Source organism: Equus caballus, chromosome 27, assembly GCF_041296265.1.
Source record: "Equus caballus isolate H_3958 breed thoroughbred chromosome 27, TB-T2T, whole genome shotgun sequence".
Taxonomy (NCBI): Eukaryota; Metazoa; Chordata; class Mammalia; order Perissodactyla; family Equidae; genus Equus; species Equus caballus.
Genome location: NC_091710.1, coordinates 55009416 through 55029984, shown reverse-complemented (window position 1 = coordinate 55029984; position 20569 = coordinate 55009416). Strand labels below are relative to the sequence as shown.

Genomic DNA, 20569 nt, shown 5'->3' with positions numbered 1-20569 from the left:
GGAAACACTTCATTCTTCCTAACCAAAATATCTTAGACTGGAATTCGCTGGGGTTTTCCGTGTACCTGCCAGCCCTCCCCCATTACCTGAAGTCACAGCTGACCACCACCGATGGCTACTACTGCTCCTTCTACAGACTTGCCCTTAGTGTTGTCAAAAAAAAAGATCCTTTTCACGTGGCATGAACAAGCATATGTATAACTTTACGCTAAGCTGATCCTCACGACAACACTGAGACAGGAAAGATGGATGTTATCACTATTACTTGCATTTTCATTGATAAGCAAGTAAGCTCAGGTCCCCTAAACCAGGCTAGAATCCCCACTTGTGTCCCACATTGTGTTTCTCTGACTTGTCATCGCCTCCATCACCAAGAGCAATGCCAGAAAATTGTATTATAAGTGAATAAATCACCAGGTCACGTTGAGTGAAATTAAATGTTTTCAAAACCAGGTAGGGTTAGCTGGCTTGATAGAAAGTGCCCAATCTGTAAGTTTACCTTTTATCCTTTCCTTTCCCTTTTTTTTTTTTTTTTTTGAGGAAGATTAGCACTGAGCTAATATCTGCCACTAACCCTCCTCTTTTTGCTGAGGAAGATTGGCCCTGAGCTAACATCCATGCCCATCTTCCTCTGTTTTATATGTGGGACACGTGCTACAGCAAGGCTTGATGAGCAGGGCGTAGGTCTGCACCGATGAAGCCCGGGCCACCGGAGCAGTGCGTGCAAACTTAACTGCTGCACCACCAGGCTGGCCCCAAATTCCTTCCTTTTTATTTAAGGAAATATAGATTCTCTTCTATCACCTTAAAGAAAACAACTCTCATGGAATCATTTTCTTCTATTTTGACACATTCAAGAGAAGGTATGCTGTTGACTGTTCCGAGGATTTGACGTGGTTACAGCATTAAGCCTTGACTAGGTTTTGTAGTAAAAATCCCTAAATGATACTTTTCAAGTCAGATCAGTTGAAATCATGGACAATAAAGTTTCTATTCACAAAAGACATTTTCTCTATCTTGTGAACGCTTCAGTGACAACACAAAATATTTTACATTTTACTTGAGAAATATTGGCTTTTTATTTCTCCATGAGTGATTCTGATTTATTACAGACTCACTCAGCCAGTGGCAAACCAGGAAGACCAACAGGGGTTTTGTTCACAGTACTCAGACAATGACAGTATTGCCACCATAAATTCAGGCCTTTAGCCTTCCCTCTCATAAATTACAGATTCTTATCATAAATCTTCCGTGATATTCTAATCAGCCCTGAGATACAGGGACGCAACTGGCTTTTCTTTTTAACACAGATATTCCCCCATCACACTCAGGGCAGACTAAGTGCTTCTTATTACCAGCTTTAGGTCAAGGACATTTAATTAGATTTGTAAAATTGTGGTCCGACGCCATTGGAGTCAAATGATTTAACCAGCCTCAAAGTCGTTCTCTTACAACTGAAGCAGAGCTTTCAGCCTGCCACTGATAATCTGTACACACTGGAGAGGGGAGGGAGAAGCTACTGGTAGTTCTGGCACATTAGAAGCTGAAGAACAAGGCTGCTTTGGCATAGGTACATAATGAATAGAAAATCTTTGGGGAAAAGGTGGGTACTGAGATGATTTGCATGCATTTCATACCATCCGACTTCTACATTGCTCTACAGAGAAATACCTCCACAAAGATAGACTGAGACCGTGGGATTCTTAAGGACAAAAATTGTTTTTGGATTTTCGTTTTAACCTCAGGGCTTCACTAAATGATTAGTGTATGTGTTATTTAGGATAAGAGTCAGTGGGTTAATAAAGGGTGAATTAACTGAGTCTTGACGTCAACCTCTAGGACATAATTTATGAGCTCACCTAAGGGACAGCTTTTCTGAGGCATCACACAGAAAGGGTCTGAAGTCTTTAAAGCTCCTACCTGCTTCTCCCCAAAGATTCCTCATGGAATCTAGACCTCCTAACACTCTCATATTCTCAGGGTCCTGGAATTGCCAGATATCTACTCATTCTTGTGATTATTGCCTTTCCCATTTGTGAAGTTTCCAAAACCCTCATGAGATCAGATGTTTTTTCTGCCCCAGGCTTCTTGTCATTACGTCACTATGGTTAGTCTTAATAAATATATTTTAGCAGAGTCAGACCTAGAACATTTAAAGAACTGACCGTAGCTTTGTCAAATAATGAATGCTCCAACTCTATGCTTAGCTTAAAGGTAAACATCACCCAGGGAAACAGATTTCTACACGAAAATAAGACCAATACTGAGTTAACTTCATCCACTTAGTGAAACTAGCAAATATGGTTCAGAACTTTTTGCAATTCTACCATCCAAGTTTGACACTAAAGCTTTTTTTAAAAAAATACATAAAGTGGCAGATTTTATAATTATACAACATGAGTCCAAACCAACTCCTGGAAAGGATAAAAATAGAACTGCTAATCCAAGTGTAAATTTAAAGTAAAAAATCTTAGTGTTGCATTATTTCATTTATTGGGCTTCACTGCAAAGGAATCCATGGCCGTTACATCATCGATAGCTCTCTTTCAAAAAGTTGCTTTTCAGTTCCTTCTAAACTGTACCTTAAAGTTTTTTGTTGTAGCTATTTGTTTTGTTTCTATTTGTATTTTTTATTAGGTCCCATAGGTATGCAACCTATGGACCAAAGTTTCAAAGGCCAGGGTTTTAGCATGAATCGATAACTAACACTGAACCAGATATTAGTCAATTCCTCTAATTAAAAAATTCTTTAGGATTCTTTGTCGAAAGAAAATGATTTGCTTAAGTATTTTTTTAGGCATTTGTTCAAGTATTCTTTCCTAATTCCCACAGTGACAGAATTTCCCCCTTGCAATGTCTTAAATAAGAGTCTAACGTGCTCAAGAGGAATTTGCAGATTATGATGAGCAGGACACTAAATCTTACACTATTGTGTATGTGGCAGAGTTAGTGCCACGAGAGCATGGCCAGTGCCCAGCCCAAGGACTCATGGGCTTTATCTTGAAGACAAACCGTACAAACAAGGACCTGGCATCTAAGCCAGTGGCCACAGAGACCAGGTAAACCTTGCATGATAATCGGTAGGAATGGATCACGACAGAGCGTCTTAGCCAGATCCTCAACCTGTAATACTTGGATGCAGGTCAAGAGAGATCTACAGAGAGAAGATAAAAGAGAGCAGAGTGGCGAGCCATAGATGCTTCCAGAAAGTTGGTAGCTGGCTGCTGTAGAAGCTTATGAGGGAGACACACAGCTGGAAGCTGACACTGAGAAGGCACATCTCTGGATTCAATGCTGAGTGAAGACCTGGAACATCTCAACTCTTGTAACAACTTCTTGTCCTTCCTTCCTTCCCCGTATGTGATGACAATAACCTCCCACCACGTGGACTAAGGGAGGCGTTTTCTATTTATTTATTTTCCAAGGAAGATGAGCCCTGAGCTAACTACTGCCAGTCCTCCTCTTTTGCTGAGGAAGCCTGGCCCTGAGCTAACATCGATGCCTATCTTCCTCTACTTTATATGTGGGATGCCTACCACAGCATGGCGTGCCAAGCGGTGCCATGTCCACACCTGGGATCCGAACTGGCGAACCCTGAGCTGCCGAGAAGCGGAATGTGCGAACTTAACCACTGGGCCACCGGGCCAGCTCAGGGAGGCATTTCCTGTTTCCTGAAATTTCAAGTCCCAACCGACCTAAGCCGCGCTTTAGAACCTTTTACAAATACAGATTTAGATACCTGGGGTCTTCAAGTGTGTTTTCCTTCCTGTAGGCGCATGAGACACCCACTGGCCTGAAGTTCCACAGACTGGATTTTACTATGGGGAATGCCTTAAAAAACAGGGTTAGTTTTGTGTTGCTATTCACTTTGCTGATTATCAATTATATTAGTAAAATCACATCCAAAATCAAACTAAAAAATGTGTTTCTCTTCTAAAAAAAATGAGTCTGGCTTTAATAAATACAGCCATAGCCGGCATTTATCTTAAAAGAAAGGAAGTTTCAAAAGCACGTGTCACTGAAAATCCAAAAAGAGACTCAGAGCTCGGACACAGCCTTAGTGCAGCCCCTGGGAAAAGGCACCTCCTGCAGCAATAGATGCATATGTGTATGTCCATATTGTCACTTTATAGCTATAGACCTTGTGTGCATTTAAGAAACTAACATAAAATTATAAGGTCTCTCCAGAAAGTCTTCTCTCTCTCTCAAAATCTGCTTGGGATTGTGGTGAGACAAAGGGAAGAGACGAGGAGGGAGAGGAAAACGCAATGGAGAGTCCAGCTGAGATGCTGGAGGACAGGAGCGTAGACACCTTTGAAGCTGCATCCAGTGTCATTTCAATCGTCAGTCCAGCTTGGTCAGGCTCCAATGTAAATATCGTGGTGATAACTAGTAGAATTAGATGTTCAGACATGTATTAAATGAATACCTGTTTTAAAGACAATATCAATAGTGTTGATATAGGATAATATCGATATTGGAAGAAATATTAGTAACCAAATCTGAAATCTAAGCATAATGATGCTAAAATCCACAAATTTTGGATTAGGAAGGTCTGTATTTGTGAGCTGCCATTTGTTTCAATCCATAAAACAGAAGCATAGCACTCTCTCAAGAGAAACATATGAACCGATCCCCTGCACCCTGAGATGTTTCAGGAAATAAATACGTGTGTATGTGTGTGTACCTATGTCTGTGTGTGTCTATGTGAATCTGTGTGTGTCTCTGTGTGTCTATGTGTCTGTGAGTGTGTCTATGTGTATCTGTGTATAAGCATATGTGTCTGTGTGTGTCTGTGTCTACATGTCTGTGTGTGTCTCTGTGTGTGTCTATGTGTCTCTGAGTTTGTGTATATCTGTGTATGTGTATATACATGTATGTGTGTGTGTCTGTGTGTCTATGTGTGTGTTGATAAATGTCTGTGTGTATGTCTCTGTGTGTGTCTATGTCTCTCTGTGTGTCGATAAATGTCTGTGTGTATGTCTCTGTGTGTGTCTATGTGTCTGTGAGAATGTCTGTCTGTGTCTGTGTCTGTGTGCATCTGTATGAATGTATATGTGTCTGTGTCTGTGTCTGTGTGCATTTGTATATATGTATATGTGTCTGTGTATGTCTGTGTCTGTGTGTGTGGATATGTGTGTGTGTCTATGTCTCTGTGTACGTGTCTATGTGTCTGTCTGTGTGTCTATGTCTCTGTGTGTATGTCTATATGTGTGTGTTTCTATGTCTGTGTGTGTGTCTGTGAGTGTGTGTGTCTGTGTGCATGTGTGTCTGTGTGTGTGCGTAGGTGTGTCTGTGTCTGTGTGCGTGTCTCTGTGTCTGTGTGTGCGTGTCTATGTGTCTGTGTCTGTGTGTGTGGATATGTGTCTGTGTGTGTGTGTCTATGTGTCTGTGTCTGTGTGTGCGTGTCTCTGTGTCTGTGTATGTGTGTGTCTATGTGTCTGTCTCTGTGTGTGTGGATATGTGTCTGTGTGTGCGTGTCTCTGTGTCCGTGTTTGTGTGTGTCTATGTGTCTGTCTCTGTGTGTGGATATGTGTCTGTGTGTGCGTGTCTCTGTGTCTGTGTCTGTGTGTGTGTGTGAACAGAGAATGAGAGAGATGTCCCATATTGGTCCTGCCTTTCCAACTTTGAGGGACTTTTCGTTCTTCCAACTAAAGTCACCACCAGTTGCCTCAGTCCCTTGTCTTCATTCAGGCTAACAATAAACGATTCTTCAAAGGCGTTTTGGAAAGGAACGGCCCTCATCTAGCTCTGGCTCCTGGAGGGGACCATTGGCCCTGCACTGAGTGCACTGAGCGTAGGTGTCGGGTGCATTGTAGGAAGAATGAAGGGCAGGGGGGAGCCGCTAACGTTGTCTTCGTGCTCAGACCACCTGGCAGACAGGTCTCTTTCCCTGTGGCGGCCCGCCCCTCTTCCTTCTACATCCCGCTGAGAAGTAAGCTTCTCACCACGTGGGGCACGTGAAAAGACCGAAATAAGGAGGGATCGTTCAAATCTTATGTTAGCTATTTCCTCATCTTCTATCTACTAACTCCCCCAAAATGGTAATGCGGCCAAATTCTCTCACCAAAAACATTAACTTTCAGGCCCTCAGCACACGTGGCCTTTAGAAGCCTTTGGTTTTTAACAGCGATGTGTTTTCACTATTATTGAGTGAAAAGAAAAATGAAGGTGTAGACAGCTGTCTTTAAAAGCACACCTATATATACGTATTCTTTTTATATCAGAATAAGAAAATTATATATCTTTATTTAAAATAATTTAATGATAAATCGGTAGAAGATTTGAATGTTTTAGTAAAATAATAATATAAGATACTTATGAGTATCATTTTTATGGGAGAAAAATTTAAAGAAAGATTTCGCAATATTTGACAACAGTTTAAAATGTGTTGACATCTCTAGAAAAGTTCCAGAGTCATACTATTTTTCCTTTCTTTTCTTTGTTTAGAGTTTTAAAGTGTTTTTATTGATATCAATCAATAATCATGAATGCCTCTGTATAAGAAATGATAAGCTTTTGTTTCCTAACCAACTAGATGAAAATAGTTGGAATCTAAAATTAGAGAGCTCCTGACAATGGTGGAATTATATGAAATCACTAGCACTCAACCCTTTTGGACTTAAAAAAAAAAGGAAATTTTATAGGGTTTAACAAAATAATTTACCAAATTTTCAAATGAATACCAAATGTTTCTAAAAGTAAAATATTTGTGTACTATGCAGTAAACACACATGACTTGAAAATACATTCTATGTTTCTTGTTGTATTTTTAGCATTATGATGACATTAATACTGAACGAGTAAATCCTATTTATATGAATTTCTTTTTCTAAGACCCCAAACATGAAGGCCACGTGTCATATCATGAACATGCCTGAGAAAGCGCTGAGGTGAAATACGAAACTTGAAAACCTCTTTCTGGCAACATTCAAAATTTTCCTAAATTCTTATAATTTAATACATAATATCATACACAGCACCAGGTTATTTTTTCCTTCAAAAAATGCAATATGAATGATAGATGTGAGGAAATATTATTTTGGGATGATACATGTTTTTAACATTTCAAAGAAAATAAACTGTACCCCATCTTTGTGCAGAGACATTTCTTTCAAGGACTCATATAGAGATAGAAATGTGTGTTAATTTTCTTATCTTTGCATAACAGTAGGTTTAGAATTGTTCTATGAAAGAGGAAGATGTTAGTATGCATATTTAATAAACTTAATCATCAACGTAACAGTATACAATAGTTACTAGTTTAGAAGTCAACACATGTACAGAATATGCCATGAAAGTCCTGCATGGGTGTAATACATTGATTCATCAAAATCGCGGATATAACCATGCCCAACTTCAGTTCTTCACAATTGTTCTGCATTTTAACAAACGCATGCTGTGCCTGACCCGGCAGTACAAGCCTTTTTGGAGCAGCTACAGCCTGACGATCAGAGATCAGGGACAGCGACCTGCCTGGCCTGGCACCGCTCAGCCCTAGGTCAGCACGAAAAGGACTCACCTATCCCGCTTAGAAAGGGGAAGACCCCTGACGTTCGTGAGTCACTCTGGTTACAGTGGAGCAACTTACTGTTTGTGTAAGAGGATACTTGCCTTAGATCTGTTTTAACAGGAGCCCTGACATTCATTCATTCTACAAAGAGTTATGAAGATAAGGCCGTGAACCAGATAGACAAACACACCTGCCCTTAATGGCTTATGTTTCCTAGAGATGAAACAAGAATAATGAGTATATTCCAATACCTACAGGTCATAAATGACCGAAAGTAAAACAAACATGTATTTGCCATTCTTTAAGCAATTACGTGAAACTTTCTTTTCTTATATTTCTCAGGGAGCCAAGGCGAAGCTTTAGTTCACAACTCTAATACAAAAAGCTGGACTGAGCCATGTTCCATCTTTGGAAACGAAACAAAATAAGAGATGGAAAACTCATACTGACTGGAACATGGTTGACCCTGACTGTTCAGGGCTGAAGCTGACCTGAAATGGTTGCGTATTGGGGTAAGTGTCTTAACTCCAAAACAGCACCAGCATCCCCCAAGACATTTTAGAGAGGAACATAAAGTTTGTACAATTGCAACGTACAGCCTTAAAACACTGTGTCCCCACAGGATACACCACAGCTGAGGTCTGTCCCCATTGGATGGATACCAGAATGAGGCTTCGATGGCCTGGCGCTGACTCCTTGCCTTGCACAGAACTGCAGACCCGCCTGCACAGTGATGTCCCCTGGCGTCAAGGAGAGAAATCAGTCGCGCTTTCAGTGAACATTTAACAACCGCGTGGAGGCTTGCCTAACACGTCAGAGCCCAGGACTCTCTCGTCCTACAGCGAGTCAGCATCCACCTGCCAACTCTGTTCTCCAGTCTGCACCAGGCACAGGGGCAGGTCACAGTGGGCGGGGCTGGGGCAGGACGGTGTCTTGTGCATCGGGCCAGCTGAGGCACTAAACTGACCTTTTGGTCTAGACTGTCTTTTCAAACAGCCTTGGAAGGCAGAGATAGACATGTGCTTCATGTCTCGCGTGTAGAAATTTCCTATTTTTTTTGTGAGATTGAATGTGTAGTTTTAAAAATGTGTATATAGTTCACACATCATGATCGCGCATCTAGATCAGGTGGGGACCGGGCCTTTGTTCATTGGCTTTGCCAACTTCTGAACTGAAATCCCTTACAAATGCACAGTGTAGGCGCAAACGGGGCCTTTGCAGTAGCTACACGTATACAATGCAGGGGGCATGCACCAGAGGGCCAGCGTCAGGCGGACAGCAGTCCTGACTCCATCACCGACTGACCATGCAACCTCGGGGTCATTCACTTCTCTGGCTCCCTGGTTCCCATCTATACAATGTGGCTAAAATAGTGCCCCATAGGTTTGTTGAAGGACTCAAAGATGGAATGCATGTAAAATGCTCCAACAATGCCCAGCATGTACTGGAAACTTGATAATACCAGATGTATCAGTGGTTTCATAACACAGTGGTTAGCAATGCGATTTGTGATTATATGATCTTTGTCAGCATGCTAAATGGAAAGAATAACAAGTGCTCTACTCTGAAAATAGGAAGAATTAATAAAGGCAATGACATAAGCACTTTTAAGACCATTTTCTAAGGGACTAAGGGGATAAATTTATACCCCCAAATGTTTTATATGTAATATATATTATCTATACAAACATGCACATGCATACACATATAAAAATATGTATGTATATAATTTACTTATATAGGCATGCACACATGTCAATATGTATTATATATGCAAATATATGCACGTGTATTACATACGGATGAATGCATACACATACATATATGTAGATACATAATTTATTTATATAACGTTAGTTTTTTTGTGATTGGGCTATTTACAGGTCATATAAAGCTATGTGGTATGACTTCAACTTGCTCTCACTTTCCTAAAATGTATACACATTGCATTTAACCATGTAAAATGCTCACAGTGCCTGGTGCATAGTAGGTCCTTAATAAATTATTAACAGTGACTTACAGCTTTAATTGAAAAAGAAAAAAAGCACCTACACATTGAGATTACAACGTTGACTTTGTTTTTCGTTGGAAGGTAATCTTAATGGTCTTGCTTTCTCCTAAATGCAAAGCACATAATGCACATCTACCCAGCGTTTTGTCAAACTCTTAAACCCAAGGCATTAATACTAATAGCTCTCCCTTGTTCTATTATGTCATCAGCATGAATCATATCTTCAATGATCCAAATCCAGTCTCAATAAATAATTAAAATAAAAAGAAATAAGCCTCAAATATCTGCCTTGGAGATTTGTACCATTTCAGGGAACATGCAAACTGAAACACTGTTATTTATTACAACCTTCATTTGAGTAAACCTGAGGGTGAGATGAACTAATTTTATTTACCATTTACATTTACTATTTATCAGAGCTGGAGTGTTTCTTATCTCTCGAGATTCAGTGTACTGATCTAATATTATTGCAGTTGGCAAAGAAACTTATAAAATTGTGTCATAGCAACAAAATATACAGAGGAATTGGTCTTGGGAAAATACACATTTCAGAATTTAAAAGTAACCAAATTTTCTGGCTAAAATGTAGAGTTTTATGCTTACTCGGCCCAATTTCTTTAATTTAAATTAAGTAAAGCAAACACTCTCCCCCAAATAAAAATTAAACAGGTTTTCAAGCCTTTGAATACCACGGAATTTTAATGAAATGTCCATATCTCCCTTTTATATAGTCTAATAAATACTGGGAGAAAAGAAATACTTGAAAGTTTGAGAGGACCCTTAGAAAATTTAAGGTTGATTTTCCATTTTATTATAAATGATATATTTATTTCCCTGTGTTACTGAACAAGTGGTCAGTATCAAAAAAGGCTTTAAAATGCAAATTGACTTTTTCCTGTTTAAGAATCATTTAATTGAACATACCATAACTTCCTTATACTGGGAACCTCATTTGTATGTGAGAAGCAACTTTGTTATTTAATTTTTTCATTGTAACTTTAAGGCAATTGTACATCTAGATGTGCATTTAAAGCAGAAAAATTCAAATGTGTATATAAATTAAGCCACCTCATGTGCTGTAACATCATACTTTACATAAGCACAGAATAGTTCTCTTAATTGATGTGACATTTGCCTTTGAACTGCTACAGGCCTCTAATTCCTGATTCCAGAAACTTTTAGACATAAATATACATTGCCCTTGAAATCATTTGGGTCTACCACATATGCTCAAAGGACAGGCTCACTTACCATCGCTATCTAAAACTTCCCAGAATGAAGTACGTGCTCGGTTAAAGTGGCACCTTTTTTCCTGTCTGTGTGCTCAGTTTTACAACACGTAAGACTTAAAAATCAGGATAGTAATCAGTTCCTGGAGGCAGAACAGCACAGAAATTAGGAACAGGAACTCTCTTTTAGGTTTCCTGGAACAAAATCTCGAGTGGCTACTTACTATGTCTGTGACTCTGGTCAACTTACCCACCCTTCCTGGGTTCTCATCTGCCCTCTGTACAAAGGGATAACAAATTGCCTACCGCATAAGGATAAATGGGTGAACTTGTGTAAAGCTTTTGGGATCCAGCCTGGAAGAGAGTAGGGGGTCGAGGACTAGTCTTAAAGGAACTATTATCACTATGGTGTGAACACCCAAATACGCATATACGGATCCAGACATGAGCTGGGTCAGGTTCCAGGTCGGCCTCTTCATTACATCTGCCTTTCTTCTCTTCCGGAGAAGTGAGTTCAAAATAAAGAGGGAGTTTATGAATTTTGCTCTCATCACCTGAGCACTCTCGGGGGTTTCAGCAGAGAAGTGTCAGGTTTCGATTAGAGTGTCACATGCTTAGAAGCTCAGTCTGGCTTCTGAGCGAGAGGAGCCTGGGGATGATGAGTGACAGGCCGTCTCAGGCGTGCGGTGAGCAGCGGTTACTGGGCGTGGTGTGGGAGTGGCGCAAAGTGGGCAGGCGTGCTTTGTGGGTGGAGTTGACAGGACTTGAGGATGGAGTGAAGGTGGGAGGAGAGGAAGAGAGAATGGAGGAAGGACGGAGGAGAATGTCCAGATGGCTATTCTGAGTTCCCTTCCACCTGATTGTGGGCAGCTGGGTGCATTTTTAGACTCACAGCCTGGTTTCTGCTCCTACACTTCTGTTTCTTCTTTTTGCTCCTGTTTCTAGGCATCGCTCAGAGCTTTGAGACTCTCACATCATCTCTCCTCATACTTGCCCCCACTTATCACGGAACCAGTTTAATACTTAATATTTACAGGCTAGTAGAATGCACAGAGCCTTGAATACATGCTGCAGCGAGGTGCAGGGCATCCCCAGGCAGATCATGGGGACGTTACACATCACTGTGTTCTCATGATGCCCAAAGCATTCACATGGTACCAAACGGTCATCCAACAGCTTTACCTGTGGCAGCAGGGGACCTCCAACAAGGTGGTGTCGCTACAATGAGACACTTCTCAGGTGTTTTTATGATGAGTAGTAAAGTTAAGTTCTTTGCTTTTTATTAAATTGGTAAGATAAGGGAAACAATGCCTTCTCCATAGGATTGTCATTATAAACAAATGATGTAACACAGACAAATGTTTAATGAGGTAAAATATTGAGAGTTATCATTCAAAAAAATGGTCCCAATTATTACTATTACTTCACAGACTAAGCTGCAGTCCCAGCCAGACTGCCATCTCTTCTGTGAAGACTGATCCTAGGCTGAACACTCGTCTTACCTCATCTCCATCAGTTATCTCTTCTACTATGATTTCTACTGAGCCATTAGTCTAAGGTCCTGTGCACGTGTGCAGGTTCCAAGGGCAGGGCTGTGTCCCATCAACCTTTACACGCCGGTGGTTGTGGGCCCGATGTCCGGCACAGAGTGCACATTCACTGGATGCTGGGTGAACGCATCGGGCGTACGCTGCACCTCCCGGTGTGAGGAATTTCTCTGGCTCCCTGTGCCCACAGGAGTTATCTCACACACTTTCTCCACAGCATTCAAGCATTTTGTCTGCTTCCCTCTTTCTGAAACTCCCTGCTTCTCTCTTTCTCTACCCCCAGCTAAGGACTGAAAGAGCTATGCTGTGCTGCTTTTCCTCATAATTCTCCCATAGTTGCTTTTTACATTGGAGTTATATGATTTCAATCCACTTTTTAGTGGATATAAACCACTTGCATTGGCATTCTAGGGACCAAGCTGGAAAGCAGAGCTAAAAATTTGAGTATGCATAATTGCTTAACCCAATGAGGTATGGCCTTAACTCATATATATGGCTCATGGAGACATAAAATAGTTTGCATTTCCACTGTGAAGGCATTCTGTCCTGCACATGCTCAGGAAGAAGCAATTCAACATCACAGTGACAGGTGGAAGGTTCTTGCTCACTTCATCAACCTGTGAAGTGAGAGGCACAGACTGGAGGCACCCTTAAAATAAAATGCTACTGAGACTATGTGTCTGTGGTCCCCATTGAGCTCGATTATCCTCAGGCAAAATGATTCCCATATAGCTTTAAAGATAATAGAAGTATTCATGTCCACCAGGGCATTTTTACTAAAATCAAATATGTCCCTGGAAATATCTACAACCAAAAACAAGATTAATTTTGTAGGAAACTGGAAAATGCTCTTTTAATTGTTTCCAAATTATTGAATTCATATTAAATACATTTTGAAAAAAAGTATCATTTTATCACATTTTGGTTTAGCCAAATAAAAATAGAAGTGAGAAGATAGTCTGGCATGGGCAAAAGAATAAACACATAGATCTACAGAAAAGAATAGGGAATCCAGAAATAATTGACTCCCAAAAACATAGTTGGTTGATCTTTGACAAAGGAGCATAGGCAATATAAATGGAGAAAAGACAGCCTTTCAACGAATGGTGCTGGAACAACAGGGCGTCCACCCTCAAGAGAGAATATAGCATAGATCCCACCCTTCACAGAAATTAATTTGAAATGTATCAAAGACCCAAAAGTAAGGCATAATACTCCTAGAAGATAACATAGGAGAAAATCCAGGTGACTTTGGTTTTAGGGATAAATTTTTAAGTATGACACCAAAGGCATGTCCCATGAAAGAAAGAATTAATAAGTTGTACTTCATTAAAATTAAAAATTTCTGCTCTGCAAATGACACTGTTAGAGAATGAGGAGATAAGCCAAAGACTGGGAGAAAATATTTACAAAAGACATATCTGATAAAGAACTATTATCCAAAATATACAAAGAACTTTTAAAACTCAACAATAAGAAAATGAACATCCTGATTAAAAAAGGGCAGAAGACCTGAATAGAAACTTCACCAAAGAAGGCAGATATATGGCAAATAAGCACACGAAAGATGTCCCACATCATATGCCATCAGGGAAATGCAAATTAAAACAACGAGATACCACTACACACCTATTAAATGGCTAAAATCCAAAACGCTAACATCACCAAATGCTGGCGAGGATGTGGAACGTCAGGAACTCTCATTCACTGGTGGTGGGTATGCAAAATGGTGCAGCCACTTTAGAAGACATTTTGGTGGTTTCTTACAAAACTAAACATACTCCTAGCACATCATATGATCCAACAATCATGTTAGTATTGCTATTTACCCAAAAACGTTGAAAATTTACGTGCACAGAAAAACCTGCACATGAATGTTTAGAGCAGCTTTATTCATAATGGCCAAAACTTGGAAGCAACGCAGATGTCTTTCAGTAGGTGAACGGATAAATAAACTGTGGTCGATCCAGACAATGGAATGTTAGTCAGTGCTAAAAAAAAATGAGCTATCAAGCCATGAAAAGACATGGAGGAGCCTTAACGGCAGATGACTAAGTGAAAGAAAACAATCTGAAAAGGCCACACACTGAATGATTCCAGTTACATGACATTCTAGAAAAGGCAAAACTATGGGGACAGTAAAAAGATCAGTGGTTGCTGGGAGTTGGGGGGGGGGGGCAGAGAATAGGCAGAGCACAGGGGATTTTTAGGGCAGTGAAATTACTCTGTGTGACACTAATGGTGGATACATGTCATTATCCTCTTGTCCAAACCCAGAGAATGTACACCACTAAAGAGAGAACCCTAATGTAAACTCTAGTCTTTGTATGACAATGACGCGCCTGTGTAGGTTCATGGATTTTAACAAGTGCACCATGCTGGTGGGAGGTGTTGATAGTTGGGGAGGCTCTTCAGGGGCAGCAGGGGGTACTCTGGAAATCTCTGTACTTTCTGCTCAATTTTGTTGTGAACCTAAAGTTGTTCTAAAAATTAAAGTATTTTTTAAAAATGTTAAAATAAAAATTACATTTACATAGCTACCTTGTCATTTGTCAAGTCTTTCTCAGACAGTATACAAATTTAAAATGCCTCTTCCTTTAAACCACAGCCTGTATTTGACACTTGAAGCATAGTATCAGAGAACTAAAAAAAAAAAATACTGATGCCTATTTTCTACTTAAGATCAGTAATTCAGAAGGCCTGAGGGTCAAACCTGGACATTGGTGTTTTTTAAAGCTCCCTAGACAATTTTAACATATAACCAGAGTGGGAAACCCTAGGATAATGAAAAGGGCATAGGGTTGAGAACTAGTGAAAGTTGAATTCAAACCCAACTCTGCAAATTAGTAGCTTACACTTCCTTTGTAAGTCATCTGCGTCCTATCTTTTCAGAGTTATTAGGAGATTTATAGAAAAGCTATTTGAAACATACAGCACCTAATAGACACTAAAATGACATACATTATTATTAATGATCTCTAAGCCACGTGCAAAGTGAATAACATCTTAAATGCCTGGGAAATTGTTCTTATTATAAGCAACACAAATTATATATGTGTTATTGTCCTCTGTGAGGTTAAAGTCTTATTTTGAGAGAATAATTTTCTTAAGAATTGAGCTTAAAAACATGCTAATGTATCTTATTATCCTAGCTTCCTGTACTATTACTTAATTATAATCAAATAGTATTTTATTAAATGGAAAATAAGTAAGAAGCAATAATGCTTTCTCAGTGGTGCCTGACTGACTCTCAGGAAATGCAATAATTACTAGCAATAAAAATAAATGAAAATGTTAGCAAGGAAAATGAAAACTATGGAGAGCAATGAATTATTTTCTGTAAAAATGTATATGTTCGTATCTAAGAAGATGAAATAATTTCATCACAACCAAAATACTATACACAAAAAGAAGTCAATAAACGAAGTTTCAAATCGAAGACCATGCAGATCCATTTTGCAAATATCATAAGAGCAAGAATATTATTGTATATGTAGGAATAGTATATAATTTCAAATTTTTAGAAGCTAGATAATTTCCAATTTGAAGCTACTTTTATTATAGCAGCAATGAAAATCTTGAGGTAAATTGTGTGTGTGTGCAGGTATGTATGTGTGTGTGTGTGTCTGGTTCTCTTTGGCTTTGCGTTACGGACTTTATTATTTCTAAGACTAGAGTCCTAGAATGGACCCTAACTTTTGACTCTTATAAGAATATTACTATTTACTGTAAACAGCTTTCCAGAAAACTTACCCCACTTCACAGATCAGTGACTTATTTGTTGAGCATCAATGCTCTGTGCAGAGCAGGTGATACTCAAATACACTAGGCACTGCCTTTAACTTCAAGGAACTTAAATGAGATGGAAGATGAATAGGAAACTTGTATTGAATTATATTTTAATATTTTGTGTAGAATGCTATTTCCAGGCTTAATGTCTCAATATCTTCTCCATTTCATCTCTCCAAATTGAAAATGGCAGCATCGTCAGGATTTGCCATATGAATCACATGGTTTAGATACTGATGGAACCAACACGATTCTTTCTATCTGCCCAACTTCCAACAGTGCAGGGCTTATATGGAATAAATTGGTTTTCCTATTAGCCTGATGTGAGACCAAGCACTCAAATGCTGTGGCAGAGGACCTCAGCACACTGGAATCCAGAGTTCTCCCCACGAACTCTGTTCCTAGTTACATCTGCAAAGACAGGCAAATACATTTGGACACTCACGTTTACACGTGGGAGGCCTCCCTTTGTTACTCCACAATCCATCTTCTTGACACACCGCTGTTGCTTGCTGACTAGCCGCAAGCTTAAAGCCCTCATTACATTCGTAGATCACTTTACTATCCAGAGTGAACTCATTACCCGTAAAGGAACCATTCCCTGGGGACTCTGGGATTCCACAGGACACAGCTGAAAAGAAATGCAACAATAGAGGGTTATTCTTACAAGACTTTATGAAATTTTCTTTTTTTAAATTTTTATCTCAAATACATACAAAAATTGTTAGATATTTATATTTCTAATTTGTAGCATAACTATACCCATTTTCAAAGTTTTAAGGATCTTAGAGTTAATGAGAAACAATAGAAAACTGGTCAGAATAAAATATCTTTATAATTATTATTCCAGGAGATCGGTCCGACAGCTGTCATACAGTTTCATCACGCTGAACTGTTTTATCAGATGGCCATGGTCAGGAGAACACAGTGTAATGCATTCTACTTCTTTTAATATTGGAAAGAAAGGATAAAATAACATCTTCGCCATCACAAAATTAATCACAATGTTGACTCCTTGGCATTAAACAGTCACCCCCTCTTGGGTCTCAAAGATCTTATTGACTACTCCCAGAGGCCAAAGACTCATTTTCCTTAAAGCCCCACGAAGTTATGTTAAAAGGCAAATAACTTAGGTAAGAGCACCTATTGACACAAAATCTATTATTTTATAAATTATCGGTCAGAAAACAAGGTCTACAGAACCAAGACAGAGAAGGAATTAAAGGAAGAGACTCAGACCAGAAGGCGCAGTCCTGGGGGGATGCGCAGGTCAGCTCACGTGAAAGGCCAGACAAGAAAGTGGAATGAAGGAAGAAGAAATTTAAAAAACGTTTTAAGTTAAACCACCTTCTGTTCTACAAGAACCAGGACTCTCTGTGGGTTAGTTTGAGTTTTTTGACTGTTTTTTTTTTTCTGTATCAAAATCTTGAATAAGTGCAAAGGAAAATTATCAGAAAAGAAAAAGAAAATGTAGTGCTGATATAAATCAAACTTCTGGACAATTCAAGCTCTACAATTTCTCTTGTGCCTAAATTTATGATCAGCTATTTCAACCATTTGAAATATATATAGATAGATAGATAGATAGATAGATATACATAGAGAGAGAGAGAAAGCACACCACAATAAAAATTTGCTGCTGATGGAGAACAAAAGACATAGATATAAAGACATCACTTTGGACAAAGTATTTAAAATAATCAATAATCTTTGGCATTCCAAAGCCACTGTTCAGTCGAGGCAATGTATCAATGGGAAGACTGCTAATTATTTAGAAAATGTTCCTCATAATTTACTGAATGCAATAAATCTCCTTTACCATTGCGGTCTCAGAGTATTGCCAAGAGCTTGTTTCCTCACTGTTTTCTCTGACATTTCGCTCAAATAGTCATTAGTTCATTCTCACAACCTTAATTCCCCTTCCACTCACTGACGTGTGCCCAGTTCCAGCTTCCTTATATTCTCATTTGGGGTGAGCACCGAATGAAATGACATTTCTCTGGCAGCTTAAACGGGAAAGATGGCATTCTACAAACACCCATGGAAACCCTACCTCAAAAAGATTCATACCCAGGAGGCCAAAGCAGGAAAGCTTTTTAACTACTCCTGTTACATCTGGATGCTTATCTCACAAGCGAACCCTGATTCCAAGGAGTTAAGAAGACCCACTTTATGTTGTCTGGTCAACAACTGGGAATCTTTTTTGGCCTTGAGCTATAGGTTTTAGCCCCTAGAGTATCTTGACAACAGGCTCTCTGACGAGGCTTAAAATAGAAGTTGGCAATCTACTGAAAATGGAATTAGAACACTTCTGATTCAATGAAGAATAGATGGAATAATTCTCATACACTTATAAATTTAGGCTTATAAGATGAAGGCAGTTTTCTGTTACAATCTAGTATTCACTCATCAGTTCATTCGTTCCAGAAATTCTGCATGATTTCTATGGGGCAGATATTGTTTAGATGACTTTTTAAAATGTCAACTAGCTAAATGCAGGCAACTTCCAAAATCTGGAGAATTTTCTTACTCAAGGTATAGCTAAAGTGAGCACTTTTTTAAAAATCTTTACTAACACAGCATTATATTGCCCGGCAACCTAGGCAAATGACTACATACTATATACTTTTAGGATAAAATTAAACTCTGTTCAACAGCACAGGCGTCAAAATCAAACATCTGAATTAGTTCTTGTTTCCGACTTTTGCCAGCATCCTGACCTTAGTTAAGTTACTTAAGGAGTGTTGTCTCGTTCCTCTCAGGTTAATAACACCCACCTCAAAGGTAACTGCGAGAATTAAATGAAATAATGTGTACAAAACAATTAGCACTGTATTGACACAAGGCAGGCACTGAATAAATGACTAAATATTAATTTTATGTGCATGTGTCCATACACACACATAATTTATACTTATCACTTTTATAAATAAAGACATGAGCCATAAGAATCAACTTCACATTACCTATTCATTGGAGAGAGTAAAGAGTAAGTCAGTAGTAAGCTGGCTTATTTCTAGGACATATCTCATGAGAGATTTAACATTTTGGTTTCAAACAAATAAATGGAAGAGTCACTCGAATTTCCAGCGTTTATGTTCCTCTAATCATATGAACCCTATTAGGATTTTTTCTTTGCTTATTTAAGACCATACAAACAGTATTCATTCTTGCCTCTGCAGATTTAAAAACACTTCTCTGATTGCTTCCTACTTCTTCTCTCAAACAACTGTTTTCTGTAACTTACAACGGCTCCTTTTCTTTCTGATGCCCCTCAAGTTTCAACATCTTACGATTCACTTTTTTTTTTCCATTTTTTTCCCTTCAAAAAGCTCAGTGGTTCTTGAGACTTTGACTATGACCTTAGGCTTCTGGGTCTCGTCTCTTGATATCCACTCAGTCCACCACGTGTTCTCACCAGCTGCCTATTGAATTTCCAGTTGAGCACTGCCCGCATCTCAAGCCAGATCTGTGCAAGTCCTGGGTTGGCACCTTCCCCTCATCCGAGCTGCCCTGACAAACTTTCTGCTTCTGTAAACTAAGTTTAATTCTTTGATTCACTTGTTTCTTCCTACTGCTCTAATTTGGTTTGTTGCCAAGCATCATCTGTTTATTTGAAAATTTGCCTCAAACTCTTTTTCTTCCTTTCATTTCCCTCTGCCAATATCCTAGCTCAGATCCCCAGACATACTCAGTTGCTGGAATCAACAGGACTTGGTCGTTGTAGGTAGGACTTCAGGTGGAAGAAAGAGAGGGAAGTGAATTGAGCAACTGGTGGACTGAGGGCTCATTTTCTGAGACAGGATAAACTACAGGACAAGCAGATTTAGAGGAAAAAAGAGTTGTCTTTTTGAGATCTGGAGATACAATAGATGTTTCAGTTAGACAATTGGTCCTACGAATTTGGAACTCAGAAGAAAGGACAGAGGTAAGTATAGAGTAAGAAGTATTTCTGATATTTTCTGCAACCTTCTATAACGTATTCTCTGAATCCTTCTATACTTGGTTCAGCCATGAGATTACATGGCCGAGATGACAAATCGAATAAAATCTCCTATAATCTACATACAACTTTAAGAAATAAAAAAATCTTATCATTCACTCAGTTTTTCTTGTGAAAAGTCTTGTCATGGTTTATTTACTAATTTATCATTTATCAAAATATGTACCATGGTATTAATTTATTGGAAGAATAAAACATATCAACTCATTATAGATATGGACCCTCTAAAGAAAGCAGAATAGATGTCCTTAGATATCTGGGGAATTTATTTCTCCTACAGTAATATCTTTATGGATTCATACCTTAAGGTTCTACTTTAAAGTTTTATTGAAAGCAAACATTTTAAATAATATCGTGCATTTTAATTCTTTTCCTATTAATTATTTAGTTTGAATTATAAATTATTACATAATTTGTGGAAGGCAAGAAAATATTATTTCCATTTTATAGATAATGGAAGTTAAGCAACTTAAAGGA

General features: G+C 38.9%; 1 protein-coding gene across 2 annotated transcripts in view; it reads right to left on the bottom strand.

The window, feature by feature from the left end:
* The window catches only part of CSMD1 (CUB and Sushi multiple domains 1), a 1833881-nt gene that overhangs the window by 92472 nt on the left and 1720840 nt on the right, over nucleotides 1-20569 (bottom strand). For both annotated transcript variants that reach the window (XM_023630572.2, XM_023630573.2), the window contains exon 50: nucleotides 16535-16720. In XM_023630572.2, the coding sequence (XP_023486340.1) occupies nucleotides 16535-16720 (186 nt within the window). The remainder of the gene's footprint in view (nucleotides 1-16534; nucleotides 16721-20569) is intronic.